Genomic DNA, 16,706 nt, shown 5'->3' on the forward strand with positions numbered 1-16,706 from the left:
GTTTTGACATATCACAGTCACAGCCTAAATGATATCTTTAAAAATAACTGACCAAAAAAAGTAAAAAAAAAGAGCATTTATTTTTCCTTATTTTGATAAACCTCTGTGTCTATATTCCTTTGTCTTTATCACATATTGATAAATATATTATAAATAGTGAATTTCAAATTTTAATATAGTTTGATCAGTATCAAAGATTATAGTATAGTTGATTAATATCACATTTTATTAACTGTCTCAGTTCAAAGAATTATTTTTGAAATGTGTTTCAAGTCAGGAAGGCGTGCATTTCTTAGATGAATAATTACTCCAAATACAGATTTTAAAAGCATAAGAAAACAGTGAAAAAAGGATGTTGATAATACAGTTAAGCCATTAACCAATATTTATGGAGAATTTATTCTAAGACACATATAACCCAGAACAAAACTAAAAGCATGTCATATTCTTTTGAGTAAAAGCCCTTAAAATATGTTTATACCCACAATAGGTGGTATAATATCATTATATTTACAATACTACAGACTTGAATAAAAACCCAGTTTATGGGGCTGGCCTGGAGGCATAGTGGTTAAGTTTGTGCGCTCCATTTCAGCAGTCCGGGGTTTGCAGATTCGGATCTTGAGCGCAGACCAGTGCACCGCTCATCAAGCTATGCTGTGGCAACATCCCACATACAAAAAAATAGAGGAGGATGGGCACGGATGTTAGCTCAGGGCCAATCTTCCTCATCAAAAGAAAAAAAAAGCACCAATTTATAAGGTCATTTTCATTCTTTCTTTTAATAAAGATAGTTCTTAGCTTTCCATTCTTAGCACATCAAAAGTAGGAAGATTTGTCTATGTAGCAAACGAACTCAGGAGAAAACTCTTGAATATCTTCTCTGTGGCCTCAATTTCAAGTCAATAGATTAAGTGTCCACATTGTTTGCAACTAAGTCACAGCTGTCTAAATTGCTTCATAAATGTTTAGCAGATTGCTTTATAGCAGGATAACACAGTTTGAACCATAGTTTCTTGAATACATCTTGCTGAGAGCTTATCTCATTCAAATGATGAAGGCAGCTGAAGCATGCTATTTGAATCATCCACATTTTGCTCTAATAAAGGAGAACCTTAGAAAGCTCTAGTTGTGATAGGCAACACAGTAAAGCAATTGAAATGTGGATCTTATATTTTACACCATACAAACTGCTTGCATATGTGTGTGTGGCAATAAGATACTTTAAAAATAAAATTTCATTTGGCAAGAGGCTTACAGTTAAACTGTAAAAGCAATACACAGATCATTTGAATTACCAGCATATAAAAATAAATATGCAAATGACTCTAATAGTCTTTTCCGAAATAGCATCTTTAATAGGAAACCCTTCATAAGAATCTTCATAAAGTGACATATTTTAAAGTCGTTTTTATATTTTACAAGTACTTATAACTAGCAGTTCTTTTTTTTTTTTTTTTTTTGTGAGGAGATCAGCCCTGAGCTAACATCCGCCAATCCTCCTCCTTTTTTGCTGAGGAAGACGGCCCTGGGCTAACATCGGTGCCTATCTTCCTCCACTTTTATATGGGACGCCGCCACAGCATGGCTTACCAAGCAGTGCGTCGGTGCGCGCCCGGGATCCGAACCAGCGAACCCCGGGCCGCCGCAGCGGAGCGCGCGCACTTAACCGCTTGCGCCACCGGGCTGGCCCCTAGCAGTTCTTATTTTTAATTAGAAAATACACGTCTTTTCAGCCATACCTGAATAAGCTGTATGTATGAACATGAAAAATGGGTACATATATACATTTTCACTATAAATTTAAAAATTATTATCAATCAAACAAGTTCTCATCAAGTACTTCCTACTCATAATGAGCTTTACATATATTAGATGCTGTGGAGATTACAGAAGTCTGGTATAATATTTTTTTCACTCAAGAAGCTTAAAATCTTGAGAAACATAGAGTGAATATAACTGGGTCCTAAGGTGTGTGGTTTACAGACACAACCCCAGTAAATTGGAAGTACTCCACAAATATTGTCAAATAAGTGAATGAATTGTAAAAGCTAAACTTTGTTTTCAATTGATGAGTTTAGAGAATTTAAATTAAATATTTCAGAAAACTTCTATCAATGGTAAGTTTGAGAAGATGGCTTATCTAAATATCTAGCTTGGAATGTATGTTCCAGTTATCCATAGCTATGTCTATCTACTGCCCCCCTCACCCCTAGAATAAACGAACAGACCAACCATTTGATTATGCTCACAAATTCTATGGTTCAGGACTTTGGACAGGGCATAGCAGGGATTGTTTGTCTCTTTCCATGATGTCTGTGGTCTCAAATACGATGATACCAACAGCTGGTGACTTGAACAGACTGGGGGCTGGAATCGCTGAGACTAGAAGGTCTTTTACCAAGATGGTTTTTCACTCACCTGTCTGGTGCCTGGGCTGGGATGATTTGAAGGCTGGGCTCAGCTGGAACTGTTGACCAGAACACCTACATATAGCTTCTCCCTGATGCTTTGGCTTCTCACACAATAGTGGCTAGGTTCTAAGAAAACTCAAGCTGAGAGGGAGTATTCTAAGAGAGCAATTGTTTTAATGTAGAAAAACTTGCTATGAGTGTAAAAGAATTTATGGTCTTTTTTTTTAAACTGACACAGTGAATATATTTACTCTAGGCCCTAGAGAATCTGATAGTTACAGATTTGGAGCTTGCATTTTAAAGCCTGAGAAGTAGAACACTTTGCTGATGGCAAAAATCATCCACTAAAAAGTCTATGTGATGAATACTGTGAACTGTCCATCAAAAGCCACCCTGCCACTCTTCTTCTGTAACAGAGTTGTGGCCAGGCCCATAACTAGGCAGAGAGCACATTTCTCAGCCTTGTTTGAAGCTAGGAGTGGTCATATGACTATATTCTCACAACGGAATGGGAGCAGAAATGATTTGTGCTAATCTTGAGGACATATGATCCCCCATGCTCTCATTTCCTTCCCACATAGGACATATGATCTCCCATGCTCTCGTTTCCTTCCCACAAGGTAGATCATGGAGTTCCTTGACCCAGCTTCAACCATACAGTTGAGAACAATGGCATGGTGGATGGTAGGGCAGTAAGATAGAAAGCACCTGGGGCCCTGGATGGCCTCAAGGAGTACAGCCAATCTGATAAGTTGGATTGCTGACTTCGTGCAACCCTGTGTGTAAGGGAGTAATAGATTTTATGTTCTTTAAACCATAGTGTTCAGTGTTTCTATTAAAAAAGTTTAGCTTTATCCTAATTCAGATAGTAGATACACATTACTGAATAATAGCTAGGTGCTGAAGAAATGACAGTAGGGAAAGCCACCTCCCTGTTGTCCACCTACCAAACCCTTTAAAATGTTTGGTACCACCAATATTAAGTTCTTTGTACCTACTTATTTTTGTTGCCATCTTACAGTTGCAGAATCGTTTTCCTCTAGAGAAAGCACTAGTAGTAAAATGGTCACGTATTACATAAATTTTTCATACCTGTATTCCTTTTCAATTTTGACAAGAATGGCCAGAATTTTTCATGTACCACACTAATGTTTCACTTCAAAAGCCCAGAAGCTTGTAATTATTTTGGCATGGTAGTAGATCTCAAACTTTGGAAGCACAGAGATCACATTCCCATATTCACACGTAGAGAAACTACTAATCCAGAATCACCAGAGGCAGCCTTACAGGTTAGAACAGCAGTTCTGAAAGTGTGGTTCAGGGAGTCTGCAAGGTAAGCCTATTTTCACAAAATTATTAAGATATCACTTGCCTTATTTCACTCTTATTCTCCCACACGTGTAAGGGAGAGTTTTTCAGAGGCGATGTGACATGGGATGAGGTCACCACTCTGATGGCTAATGAAAGGTAAAATGTAAGCTTGTATATGCTTATGTTTTAAAAATTCTTCAGTTTTAACTTCTAATACAGTAAAACATCAGAAGATATAACCCTCATAAACAAAAGCTCTTTGGAGCCTTCAATAATTTTTAAGAGTAGGAAGGGATCCTGAGGGCTAGAATAAAAAGTTTAACTTCTCAATGGTGGTTAAAACATACTTTCTTTTTCATTACTTCAAATACATAAAATTCAAAATGTTACCATTCACTTGATGATTATGTACCAAGCTAGGAAAACGGTATTTTCTGGTATCCCTTTCAGGAGGACATTGTATATTTTGGGAAGAAATTTCCAAATAAGTTATTTGGAATAACAGTTGAGAATCAGCAGGACATGAGTGCGGTCAAACTGTAACAGCCTGGGAAAGGAGCAGGATTTGCTTGTTAATCTACTAAGGATAGAAAAGGAGAGGCAGACCCAATACCAGGGCGAAAGGCATCACATTCTATAGTGTGATCCTTCTGAAATCTTTGGTACCAAGTTAATGAATTCATAAATGCTTGAGGACAGTCATGAGTTGAGCTTCAGGTCCATATCAATATATGCAGAAGCAAGGCATGCAGGCAGCAGGCGAGTGTTGTGGGAGTGTTTGTGGAGGAACAGAGAAGCAGGCAAGCATGTGTAAATAACCTGCCAGAGAGTCCCAAAAATTGGATAGGGGGAAACAGAGGCCCTTGACTTTAGAGGCTACGAACCTGGGCATTCAAGGCAAGCTTACCTAATTTTCTGAGGGTGAGGGAGTCCCTAGCTGACAGTTATCCTAAAATAATTCTGTAATACGTACATAAATATACGCACACAATATCTACTCATACTATACTATACTATACTATACTATACTATACTATACTATACTATGCCATATAAAAAACACATGGACCCTCTCTAGTGGCTTTAAGTCTAGCAGGAGAACATGATTGTATACAATGACTTCAGAAAGAAGAAATTTAAGTGTCCAAAGAGATGTATCAACAAAGTGCTGTGGGAAGGTTCACACTGGGTTTAGTATATACTTATGGTTCATAATTTGTACATTTGTTGGTGTCAGGATCTTTTGGGAATAATAAATAGACTGGATAGAGGAGGAGTCATTAGAAGAGAAGATAGCATTAGCTAAACTATGTTGCTGTCCTACCTACTTCAACCTGATAGCCAGGATAGGTTGGTTCTCACCTTGGCTTAACGTCTTAGGGCTGTTTGCCTGAGAACACACACACACACACACACACACATACACACACACACACACACAGATTAACTTAAGCAAAAAGGGAGACTTATTAGGACAATACAGGAAACCCAAGAACAAACAGGGAATAGAGTAGCTGGACTTCCCTGAAGACTAGAGCCAGCAAATGGTAAGACATTAGGAACCAATTCAGCTACATTTCATCCACCATCCTGGGGCCACATAGTCTCTCACCTCTGCTTCTCTGCACATCATTAGATCCCCCTATCTTTTAAATCTATTGGCTTCTCTCCATTTTCAGTGTCATGAGCCTAGGCTAAAATACTATCCTTTTTTGCCTAGAAAACTGAAATGACCTCCTAATTTTTCTCCCCCAATCCACTCTTGCCCAGTTAATAATAATCTGTTGTTCTCTTCATCATGTCCAGAGTGATTTGTTAAAAATGTAAAATCTATTCAATGGTTTTCCATTGCTCCTAAAATAAACATCAAAATCTTAAACATGGTGTGGAACTGAATTACTCTTCACCCACATTCAGAGCCCTTCATTGTAGTATCCCTCTGTCAGAGGATGCCCTGCCTCTTTTTGCTTTCAGGCATGGCAAAGGTTTGGCTGATGAAAAGTGAAAGAAATGTGAGCATATGCTTTAAGAACCAGTGGGTGATTTACCACTTTTCTTATCGTTCTGCCACGACAATGATAATATTCCAGATAGAGACTGTTCTGTCAGCCTAACTCCAGAGTGAAGATGACATGAAACAGAGCCATGGTGGGCATGTAGCATGAGACATAAATAAACCTCATTGTAGGCCACCAAGATTTTTGGAATCATTTGTTACTCAGCATAACCTAGCCTATCCTAACTGATACACATGGTCTATAAGCTCCTGCTTATTGCTCCACCTCTTTGCTATAGCCCCACTAGCCTTTCAGTACTTACATAAGACGTTCCCTCTCACTTTAGAACATCTATCAGTGTCATTCTCTTTTCTTGGAAAGTTCTTTACCCCCTTTTTTGCCCAGGTAACATTTACTCACCAGTGAGATCTTAGCTTAAATGTGAGGTACTCAGGAAAGCATTGTGTGACCTGTGTACTCTGAATTCACCTTCTTTGACATATGTCTCTTTAACTAAACTATGAATTCCATGAAGACAGAAACCAGGTATGCCTTGGTAAGCATTATATTCCCAGTGACAGAAAGGAAGGACTTTTTTTCTCTTTCCAAAGAGCAGCTTTTTCTGCATTTTTGTACACGTGGCAGAAAACAGCCCTTCTAGCCCTAGAACTACAACACCTCCCCACTCTACGGCCACCAATTGATCAGCATTCCAAATTCTTGGAGACAGAATCTGGTTGGTTAAACTTGGACATGTTCTATCGTGGTCCACTCATAGTTTACTGAAAGATCTCCATCAAGCAGAAGCAACATGGCTAGTACCTGGTGTTACAATCCAGACATTTTTGAGGTCTAACTTCTTACATGTACATTTGTTTAAAAAAAAAAAAAAAGGAAAAAAAAATCTTCCATTAGTTTTATTGTTAATATAAATTAGAACATAACTTGAGGTGAACTATACTTAGGATTCCCTAAAAACCTTTGCAAATAGGGACTCAATTCATCTGAATCAACATGATATGGGTTTCCACTAAAATGTGTCTAGTGTGCTTCACTCTAAGTATGTTCCATGTCCTATTACTTTTTTTTTTTTTCCCCCTGAACAGAGACTGTGAGCTGGGTAGTAGTTCTTATCTTAAATTAAACTATTTTACTATTTAAACCATCACATTTTCCAGATTATCAAGCAGTTATTGTATTGTCTTGGCCCCCCTCTTGTATTGTACTACTTTCCCCCAGCATAACTAATCTCAGAAATAATTTCTATAACTTTAAAAACTTTTTATGTTTATTGCTTATATTTACATGATATATAAAATTAAAATTATTAACAATACTTGTTTTAGCACTAGAAATATGCAAAATTTGAACTGTTTTTCTATGGAAAAAAATTTGAGGGTCTATAATGCTTTGTGTTCAGTTGAAATCAGGATTCTATGTTAAAGTACTATAGAAACATGGTGTAGGTTAAAACCAGCACGGGATCAGCAATTAGGAGAGTTAGGTTCTAGTCTCCAACTCTGCGACTAAGTAATAATATTGTCATGCTCCTAATTAGTTAAGTAAATTATAGCTTATTTTCTTCTACCTATAACAAGAGTTATGCCAGGCATTTTAGTCTCTTCTAGTTCTAAAATTCCGTGGTGCTAAGATGTGAACATTTTCTCTTTTATACCCAAATTTATTTTTAAAAAGAATGCTCATTGACTGTACTTTTCAGGGGTAATTTTTAATTCCATCATTATTAAGCACCTACTATGTGCACATCAGCCATCTCAAATCCATTCTGGAGTAAGGCAAAGCAAAAATAAGTAAAATATATCTGCATGCATTTAATGCCACTGAATTGTATACTTAAAATTGTTGAAATGGTATATTTTTTGTTATATTTCATCACACACACAAAATATATATGTATATATATCTAAATGCAGTGCTCCGCTCACATTCTGTGCCTACCATTTAAAATTGCATTATAGTTGTTTGGACACAAGCCTGTTTCTCCAAAGGACTCAATCACTCCAGGGACAAAGATTCTTTCTTAATCCTAGCTGTAACTCCAGGGCCTAGAACACAGTCTGGCTCCTAGTTACCTGGGAGGGCAATTATATCCTGGCCTTTCCAACTGTTGTTGTTTCATATATTTTAATTATCTTTTTTTTTTTTCTGTGAGGAAGATTGGCCTGAGCTAACATCTCCTCTTTTTGCTTTAACATCTGTGACAATCTTCATTTTGCATGCGCGTGGCTGCCACAGCATGCCTTGATGAGTGGTGCAGGTCTGCCCCCAGGGATCCCAACGTTCGAAACCCCAGCGCTGAAGCAGAGTGCCTGGAATTTAGCCACTAGGCCACCAGGCCCGCCCCTTAATTATCATTTTCAACCAAGGCAATGTATTAAACATAGAAACAGTTGTAAAACTTTAAAATACACACCAGAAAAATTCTTCATCACATATCATGATTTGGAGTTCACAAAATGTGGTCACAGAACTCTACACCTTCAATAAATGTTTGTCAAATTAATGCATGAGATTTGATAAAGATAAAAAGATAAACTTAAGTCGTAGCATCAGCCCAACATGGAGAGTAAGAGAAGTACATAATATTATACTGAAGTATGCCAACTAAGCCCTTCTTCAGGTAGCTAACTAAATAACCCCTAGCACTTTCTCTCCAAGTAGCTTTTAACAAAGCCATTGTATTTTAGCCTCAAACAGTGAAAAGTTAGGCAGTTGCCTAGAATACCCATTCACTGCTCAAACAAAACAAAAGCTATCTACTGGAGACTTTATTGACATTCTTGAATACTATAGTGTCATTTTTTAAACCTAAACTTACACTACTTAAACTATATGTTACTAATAGGTTAGCTTGGATGTTCATTACACCGAGGAAAGTTGGCTTTTTTCCATACGTGGGCTGATCCCACTCCATCTCCTTCAGTTTAAGTTCAGTTAAAACAATTCAGGAGGCCAGCTAATTAAATTCTAAACTCCAAGTAGAGTTCTGCAGCTCAAACCACAGTAGTTGAACGCTTGGGAAAAGGCATCCTAAAGGCTGTGCGTTAGAAGTTGCCAGAGATCGCGAGCCGCTTACATTTCTTGATAAGTACAGACCACACCCCGGTTTAGCCAGCTGTGCACCTTACTGGTCGGAAAGCCGCCAGCTGAGAGTAGGGGCGAGCAAAAGGCGAGATTAATATCTTGGATTGATGGGGACAGGGGAATAATCTGTAAGGTTTGAGTCCCAAAACTCTTTGGGTTGTGCAGGTTAGAAAGGGGCCCGTTTACGTTAGGCCTAAACTTCGGCAAGAAAAGCTCAAGTGGCACTGGGGAAAAAACCAACAGCGAGCAGGCTCCCGAGTTCTAGCGTTCACGGTGAGGCCGTTAAACACATCAGGAAAGCGGGCATGTGTTTTTTTCTTCCTCTTCCCGCCTCCCAAGAGACGCGAGCCCAGTCCTTTCCCCTCGTTTTCACCCCCGCCGGGGCCAATGGCTGCCCCGCCGCCGACGCCGCTCCCGCCCTCGGGGTCCCCTCGGCCCCACCTCCCCCGCCCGGCGGGAGGCGGCGGCCGCGGCCGTCACGTGTCCTGACAGCCGCCAAGTGAGACCGCTTTTGCGACGCGGTGACAGCCAAATGGTGCGACAGCAGGAGCTGCTGCCGCGGCCGCAGCGCCCCACACCGAGAGGCTTGAGGCGGCTCCTGGCGTCGCCCATAGGGAGCGACTAAGAGAGCAGAGTCCGGAGCGGGCGGGCGGGCGGCGGCGGGCTGGCTGCGAGGGCGAGCCCGCTACCAGTGCCCTCGCTCCCCGCCGCTCTCCATGAACCGGGCGGAATAAGCCGCGCCTCCAGCAGGGGCTGCGCCTCCATGAAGCTCTAGTTTTTTTTCTTCCTCTCCCCGCTCCTCACCCCCCACCCGGCTCCCGTCCCGCCTTCCCCCTTCGCCAGCGGCGGCCGCGTCCAGGTGCGGAGTCCAGAGCGGAGCGCAATGGCGTCCAACCCCGAACGGGGGGAGATTCTGCTCACGGAGCTGCAGGTAAGGGCCGCGGCCCGGGCGCCAGGAGCTGGCGGAGGGGAGCGGGAGCAAGCCTGGCGCAGGGTCGGGGGCCGAGGGAAGCCCTGCGGCCGCCGCGCCCCGAGCCCGCTAAGTGCGGAAACTCGGGGATGTCACTCGAGAGCCGCTTCCTTCGGGAGCCGGACCCTGTCCCCCCGCCAGAGCCTGGCCTGCTAGCGCTTTGATTTGACTCTACCTACCAGAGGGACCCGTCTCCGCGGGCTGCCTGCAGCCGGAGTCGGCTCTCCCCCGGTCCCCGGAGCGGCCAGCTCACCGCCCCCTCCCAGGGTGTCAGAGCCGCCCGCGGACGCCCCCTCCCTCCGCCCGCCGGCCCCGCCCCGCCTTTCCTCGTACACCGCTCCTCACCCTCCTTTGAATGACTCCCAGGCTGTTTTCTCGTCCCTCCCCTTCCCCTCGGACTCCGCACAAAGAGCGCCCCCATAACTTTCAGCCCCCAGACAAGTTTTTTTTTTTTTTTTAAAAACGTGTCTCACCAAATGCTTGCTTCACTTTTACCAGCCCTCTTCAGGTGACTGAATTTCTTTCTTCTGCTTTGAGGGCTATTTTCTTTTTTACCAAGGGATAGCTGTGTGGTTCTCAGCTACTCCCTGCTCAGGCAGATCCGGAAGCTCAGATGCTGATGCCTTTCAGACTTTCATTTTCCCTCCCGTTTGAACACCAGAGAAAGAGCTCCAGAAGTTATTTACAAATAAGAAGGCAGTCGACTAAGGGAAAATGTTGGGCATCACATGCCTGCAGAAGATGGGAACAAAACAGGTCCCTTAATTAGTGAAGCCCATGTCGAGTAGCAATATTATTCTTTCCCATTTCCAGCTAAATATTTGATGATGTAGGCACGATTTTTGTTTTTAGGTCTCTGTGATGTACAGGGGTACCTACGCTACTCTGTTGCGTTTATTTTTCATTACTTTGGAGTGTCCCAGAGATGTTTACATCTGGATTAAAATTTCATGCTTGTTTTTTGACTTAAACTTATTTTGGTTCGTTTAAATATAGTCGTCTTCTAGCTACTCAAAGATTGATATGGGAATTAGGAGAAGAAAAAAAATAGCATACTTAACGTTTCTTTTTGTGTTGGGCAGTTAATTTTTTTAAAAAGACTGAATCTAGACACTCTGAAGGGTTGATTCTTGATGTCGAAACTGAGTCTTGCAACTGCCTCTACATTTTTGGCTGTTTAAATGTATTTTCGATTGATTCCTGTATAAGCTTGGTTTATTGTGTAGTTAGATGTAAGCTTGAAGGCATTGTTATAATTCTTGATATTTCCTCCAAAAAAATACAGATTTCAACAAGGTATACCAATGCGCTGTTGAAAATTTGGAATCCTTTGGAAATGAAAAACTGAATTTCATAGCATTGAACATGTTACTATATAGTATTTTAGTTACCCTTAACCTTTTATAAGGAAGTCTTACAGCATACCACATTTGCTAAATGAATGAAATTTATTGTTTTATTAATTTACATGAGCCTTTAAAATGAAGTTTATTTGAGGCACATAGGAAATACTTTCCATTGCCTAGTCTTGAAATATGAAAAGCATACTTTTAATTCTGACTGAGAAAAAGCAATGAAAATGATAGGAGCATTTTTCTTTGAATGGAGTGGCCTCAGAATTATAAAGTATTTGGCATTCTTATTTGTATTTTATAGAAAGTTGGCATAAAAGACAGTTATTTTGGCACTGGACCTGGAAATATATTTTCATGTGTATTAAAATATAACATTTAGGGACTTTTAATAAGATCAGTTTTGACAATAACAAGGAAGCAAGTCAAAGAATAAATTTTAAACATGAGTATTTTAAAAATGGGACCGAAGTAGGGGAACACCTAATCTGAAGTTAGACTTTTAAATAAACTAAAATGTAACCCCTTCCAGAAAAAGAATAGTTTTTATTAAGTGTTACCTTATAGGCTGTCATGTATATCCAGGACATTTTTCTAGGTGTATTTGACTCCCAGTTCTAATAAAAGTTACTGCATTTAAACTTTATCATGTTCATTAAAATAATTGAGGATATTATTTATATCAGCCCTTAAATGGTGATAAAATTTGCTTCGCCAAGTATATCCATCTTATCAAACATTTTATTATTTCATTGGGTCATGAAACTAGTATGTAGTAACCAAGTATTTATCAAACTTGTTTGGAGAACCAGTTTTTAAAAAGATTCTGAGTTATTTGAATTTATTAAATTGAAAAGTTGTTTAATATGAAGTTCTTAATGCTTCTCTGCCATACAGGTTTTAAGTGTTTAAATAGTAATTTATATGGCAAGTTTTAAAATGTGTTTAGTAGTTTAAAATTGTTGCCTTGCCATATCTTGTCTCAGGAATACTTGTCTCACTCTGAAAGTTACATGTTACAACCTACTTTTAATGAAAGTGATATTTATTTAGAAACATTGTATACCCAACATTTTAAAATTATTTTTCAAATTATATTGCAGAATTTGAAATACTTTACTATTTGAGCTGAAATTGGCTTATTAATAACCATTGGTTGCAGAAAGGCAAAACAAAGAAAATCTGAAACCGCAGTACTTTGTCTTGTTAATTACTGTAATATTTCTGTAGAGTAATGTTTCTAACTGTTGCTAGTAATTTAGGCTTATTCAACAAGGAGTCATTAATAAAGTACCTACAGACTTTGATGGCTAGAAGCTTCAATGTGTAAGGAAGAATATTTGCTGTAGCAAAAATAAAAATAGGCTGTTTAAAAATATGAACTTAATTGGCAACTTCTAATTGTTATCTCTTATAACTAACTTGTTCTGTCCTGTTGTTTTTTTTTTTTTTTTTTGAAGTGTAGTGGGAAACTTAGTGAGATACTTGGTGATGCCAAATAAATTAAAGTTTATTTTCAAGGAAACTGGACTAATGAAAGCTATATAAAGAATCTCAAAATGAAAATGTTGCCTACAACAGTAATTTTATAGAATGCAGACCCAAATATTGAGTAGCATACTAATGAAGTTACCTTGTTAATTATTGGAGATTCATCTTCATCAAAATGCCTAATAAAGTGTTGGGTTGAGAATCTTAAATTCCATTCTCAGCAGAATTTATTTAGGTAGAGGTGACTCGCCCAGGTGGAAGGTTGAGGTAGTTAGCCTTAAATTACAGGGATTCATTTCAAGAAACATTTATTTAGTGTCTACCAAAGCTATATTGGAGGATATAAAGATGACAAGATATGGCTTTCACTTTCTAGAAGAGAGTGCAAATAACATTTATGGATTATTTGCTATGTGTCAAACGTTGTACTTGGTACCCTATACATCTTGTATAATCTTTACAATGATGCAATAAGGTGGGTGTTATTTCCATTTTACAGATGAGGACACTTAGTTCAGGAATTAAGTAGATTGTTCATGGTCACACTGTCTAAGTCTGAGTTAGAATTCAGATCTATATGTTTCCCACTACATCATTCTTTAAGCTTCCTCATTTCTGTGGACCCATAAATGTTTCGAATTCCAATGTTATAGATGTGTAAACTTTCTAAAAATTGGCCGAAGATGTAATTAAGCAGAGTTACCTTTAATATAAACTTTATACTGCTTGTTAAGTTCCTGTACAACAAGGAAAAATGATTTCCACATTCTATTTGGTAGTCTGTAACTTAGCAATGCATTATTACCGTGAATAAGGTTTTTTATTTTACAAAGAATAACAGTACAAATAACCTTTTTACAGATTTTCTTCATTTAACAATTACTCTTTCTGATGAAAGTTGTCAAATATTTCTGCAAAACCTTCCAAAAGATTTTGCATTTCTCTGTAGACTATCTGTAAGACAAACTTTACTTGAAAATTCTAAGCTCATGTGTAACCAAGCTGTGTGTTTGGCACTTAGTAGGTACTCAGTGCTTTGATAAGAAGGCTCTGTTTATTACCTAGGATGAGAAGTGTCTTGACTGTTCTAAGAGACGTTGATTACAATCACTGACATAAGAAATTACTTAGTTTTCTTTAATTTACATTTCCAATCCCTTGTCTCAAAAATATTCCCTTGAAAAGTTCAAAAGGGATTTCTGACTACTTATGTCACACTTCCATACAGCACACGGTTATTTTACCCATTTGATGGGAAATTAGGAGGTGGCATCTAATTTTGCAGTGATACTGGAGAGTAGAAGGTCTCTGTGTTGGAAGGATTAAGATTTTAAAGTGGATTGGAGGACTGTAGACAAGGATGAGAAAGTAGACAGGAGGGGTAATACAGATTTTAACAGTTTTCTCGAGTTATAAACATAACACATGTTCATTGTAGGAAATCTAGAAAATGCAGAAAAGCACATAAGAAAATAAAAGGTACTCATAGTTCTATCACTCAGAGATAACTGACAACCTTTTCCAACTTGTAAGTCCTGTGGCATTTGAGTCCATTTCCTCTTTTTCCTCTCTTTTTAAAAATTGATGTATATTTGACATAGATATGTGTAACTTTAAGGTGTACAACATATTGATTTAATATTTTTTCTCCCTTTATTCCATTTTACTTATTAGAATTTTAAAGAGAAATGAGGTTCATTGAGTTTTAAGATAGAAATAGCTATAGGTTAAGAAAAATTTTTGCCACTGGTTTTAGATAAGTGGATCAAACTAGCTTAATTGGCTTTTTTTATCTCAAAATATTTTGATTTAGAGTCAGTACTTTGAGATACAGTTAAGAAGAAAAGTAAGTGGAGAATACAGCGTGGACTTAGTAATAGACAATAATGATACATAGCATCAACTGTGTGAACAATAAATATACAATGTGGTTTTTCAGCTTAAATTTGATTATTGCTGCTCTTATAGAGTGCTGAGTACTTTATTGAATAAGGCATATCCTTAAATAACTTGCCAGATATTTATTGACTACCTAGGTAAGTCTCTGTGCTGAAACTAGTGTTATAAAATTATGGCTCTAAAATGGATCATGTTTTTTGATCATCTCTAGTTAGTATAATAGAGATTAGTTCTCGTCTCATACAACTCTTACTATTCACATATGATCAATGTTGAAATAGGGAGAGGTCGGGGCACCTTCTAGGCGTTGTCTCTTTACCCCAGGGCTTTGCATCTGAGTCCTTGGGCTTTCCTCTTTCTGCTTTTCACATTTGGCAACAATCAGTTTTCATGCCTTTTATCAGGTTTTGCCTAGGTATCCACTTTTTAAACAAACGAGAAGAGTGGAATAGTGATTTATAGAGATGAATATCACTTAAAATAGTATTACTTCCAGAAGCATACATGAAAAGAGTAGTTAATTCTGCATTATTTCCCAGTAAAATGGACTGTGTTGAACAGTTGTCAAATGTCTACTCTATTTCAAAAACCAATATTACTTTAACTACAGTATGACAAAATCATATAACATTTAATATGATTAACTTGATATGCAGCAGAGTTCAAACTTGGCAGCAAGGTTAGAAAGTTGAAAACTAGTTAAAATCTTTAAAAAGATATTTAAAATTTTGAATGGGAAAAACATACTAATGAAAAAGTAACTTCTAATAGCACAGAAATAGAGAACATTTATCTTGATACATGTCTAGTTTCTCTTAATTTTATCTAATGAAATCTTATTTGAAAATAGCTGTATTGTCACATTGAGTTTTTCTCAATCTCACAAAAATTAAGTTTATGTAATATTATGTACATAAATAGTCTTAAAAATGAAGAATAGGAAAGCCTGGGAGGAATGTATTTGATGATAATAAATACCTTAGATTTGAGGGTAAATGTTGGTGTTACATTATAAAGATGAACTGATACACAAGAATTGCATAACATATACTGTTATTAGGATTTATCTATTGTAGAAACTTGGCAGTGATAACATTTTCTAATTGGTTAATGCTTTACCACCCTCACTCACAAACACCTTAATTTATTGGAAGGTTGTTATGACAGAATTTGGAATTTATTTTAGATTATAGAAGACATATTTACTACCCGTACATGTGCTGAATATCATGTATTTGGCACGTAGATCATATTGTTTTCCCTTTTCTATAGTTGCTACCTTAGCGATTCTCTAGGGAGGTGTTATTAAACCTTAGGTACACTACATTGGATTAATCATTATCCATCCATCTGTCTATCATTATCATAAGCACCCATGGACCATCATTCACTTCCTACCTCCCCAAAAAGTTTAGGAACTTAAATCTACATATGGTTTTTTTCCATTCCTTCCCCCTACGCCCACCTTCTTGTCAGCCAAGGTAATCATCATCTTGAGTCCTGTGTTCATTCTCTTGCTTTCTTTCTATATAATTTTGTTGGATATATAGTTCTAAAAGATATATCTTTTATTTTAGTTGTTCTTATATAATTGTGTTAAATATAGTCTTTCCAAACTTGATTTTTCAGCTATTATTGCTGATTTATCTGTATTATTGTATGTTGCTGTAGTAACTCATTTTAATTGCTGTGTAATATGTCATTGAGTAAACTAATCAACTCTCTCCTTGTTGGCTATTTATCCCCTCGCTCTCCCTTGTTGGGCATTTCGTTATTTTCTGGTTTTTGTAATTGTGAACAATGCTACTATGGACATTCTGTGCATTTTTCCTGTTGTATATATTATAAGAGTTTCTATTAATTATATGCCTAGAGGTAGAATTGCTGCCTCCCAGGGTAGGTGAATGCCCAACACTAGGAGGTGATTCCCAGCTTCCAGTGTGGTTGTGCCAATCTCTATTTATATCAGCAATATGTAAGAGATAAAAGATCCTTTGGTTATCTGTCCTTTCTGACATTTGATATTGTCTTTTAATTTTTCCAAATCAAAAGAGTGTAAAATACTATCTCATTATGGTCTTGATTTACATTTTCCTGATCATCGTTGATGTAGAATGTTTCTTTTTATGTTAACTGGCCTTTTATGTTTCTTCTTCAATGAAATTCC

The 16,706-nt window shown here is 37.9% G+C and overlaps 1 protein-coding gene and 1 long non-coding RNA gene across 2 annotated transcripts in view; one reads left to right on the forward strand and one right to left on the reverse strand.

Moving 5' to 3' along the window:
* LOC131404132 (uncharacterized) overlaps window positions 1-10,039 on the reverse strand; it is a 35,206-nt gene extending 25,167 nt beyond the window's left edge. The window contains exon 1 of the long non-coding RNA XR_009219733.1: window positions 9,977-10,039. This is a non-coding gene — a long non-coding RNA (uncharacterized LOC131404132). The remainder of the gene's footprint in view (window positions 1-9,976) is intronic.
* The window catches only part of PKN2 (protein kinase N2), a 131,137-nt gene continuing 123,837 nt past the window's right edge, over window positions 9,407-16,706 (forward strand). The window contains exon 1 of the mRNA XM_058538443.1: window positions 9,407-9,758. Within this exon, the coding sequence (XP_058394426.1) occupies window positions 9,711-9,758 (48 nt within the window). The 5' untranslated portion in view covers window positions 9,407-9,710. The remainder of the gene's footprint in view (window positions 9,759-16,706) is intronic.

This window comes from Diceros bicornis, chromosome 4, assembly GCF_020826845.1.
Source record: "Diceros bicornis minor isolate mBicDic1 chromosome 4, mDicBic1.mat.cur, whole genome shotgun sequence".
In the NCBI taxonomy this organism is placed as follows: Eukaryota; Metazoa; Chordata; class Mammalia; order Perissodactyla; family Rhinocerotidae; genus Diceros; species Diceros bicornis.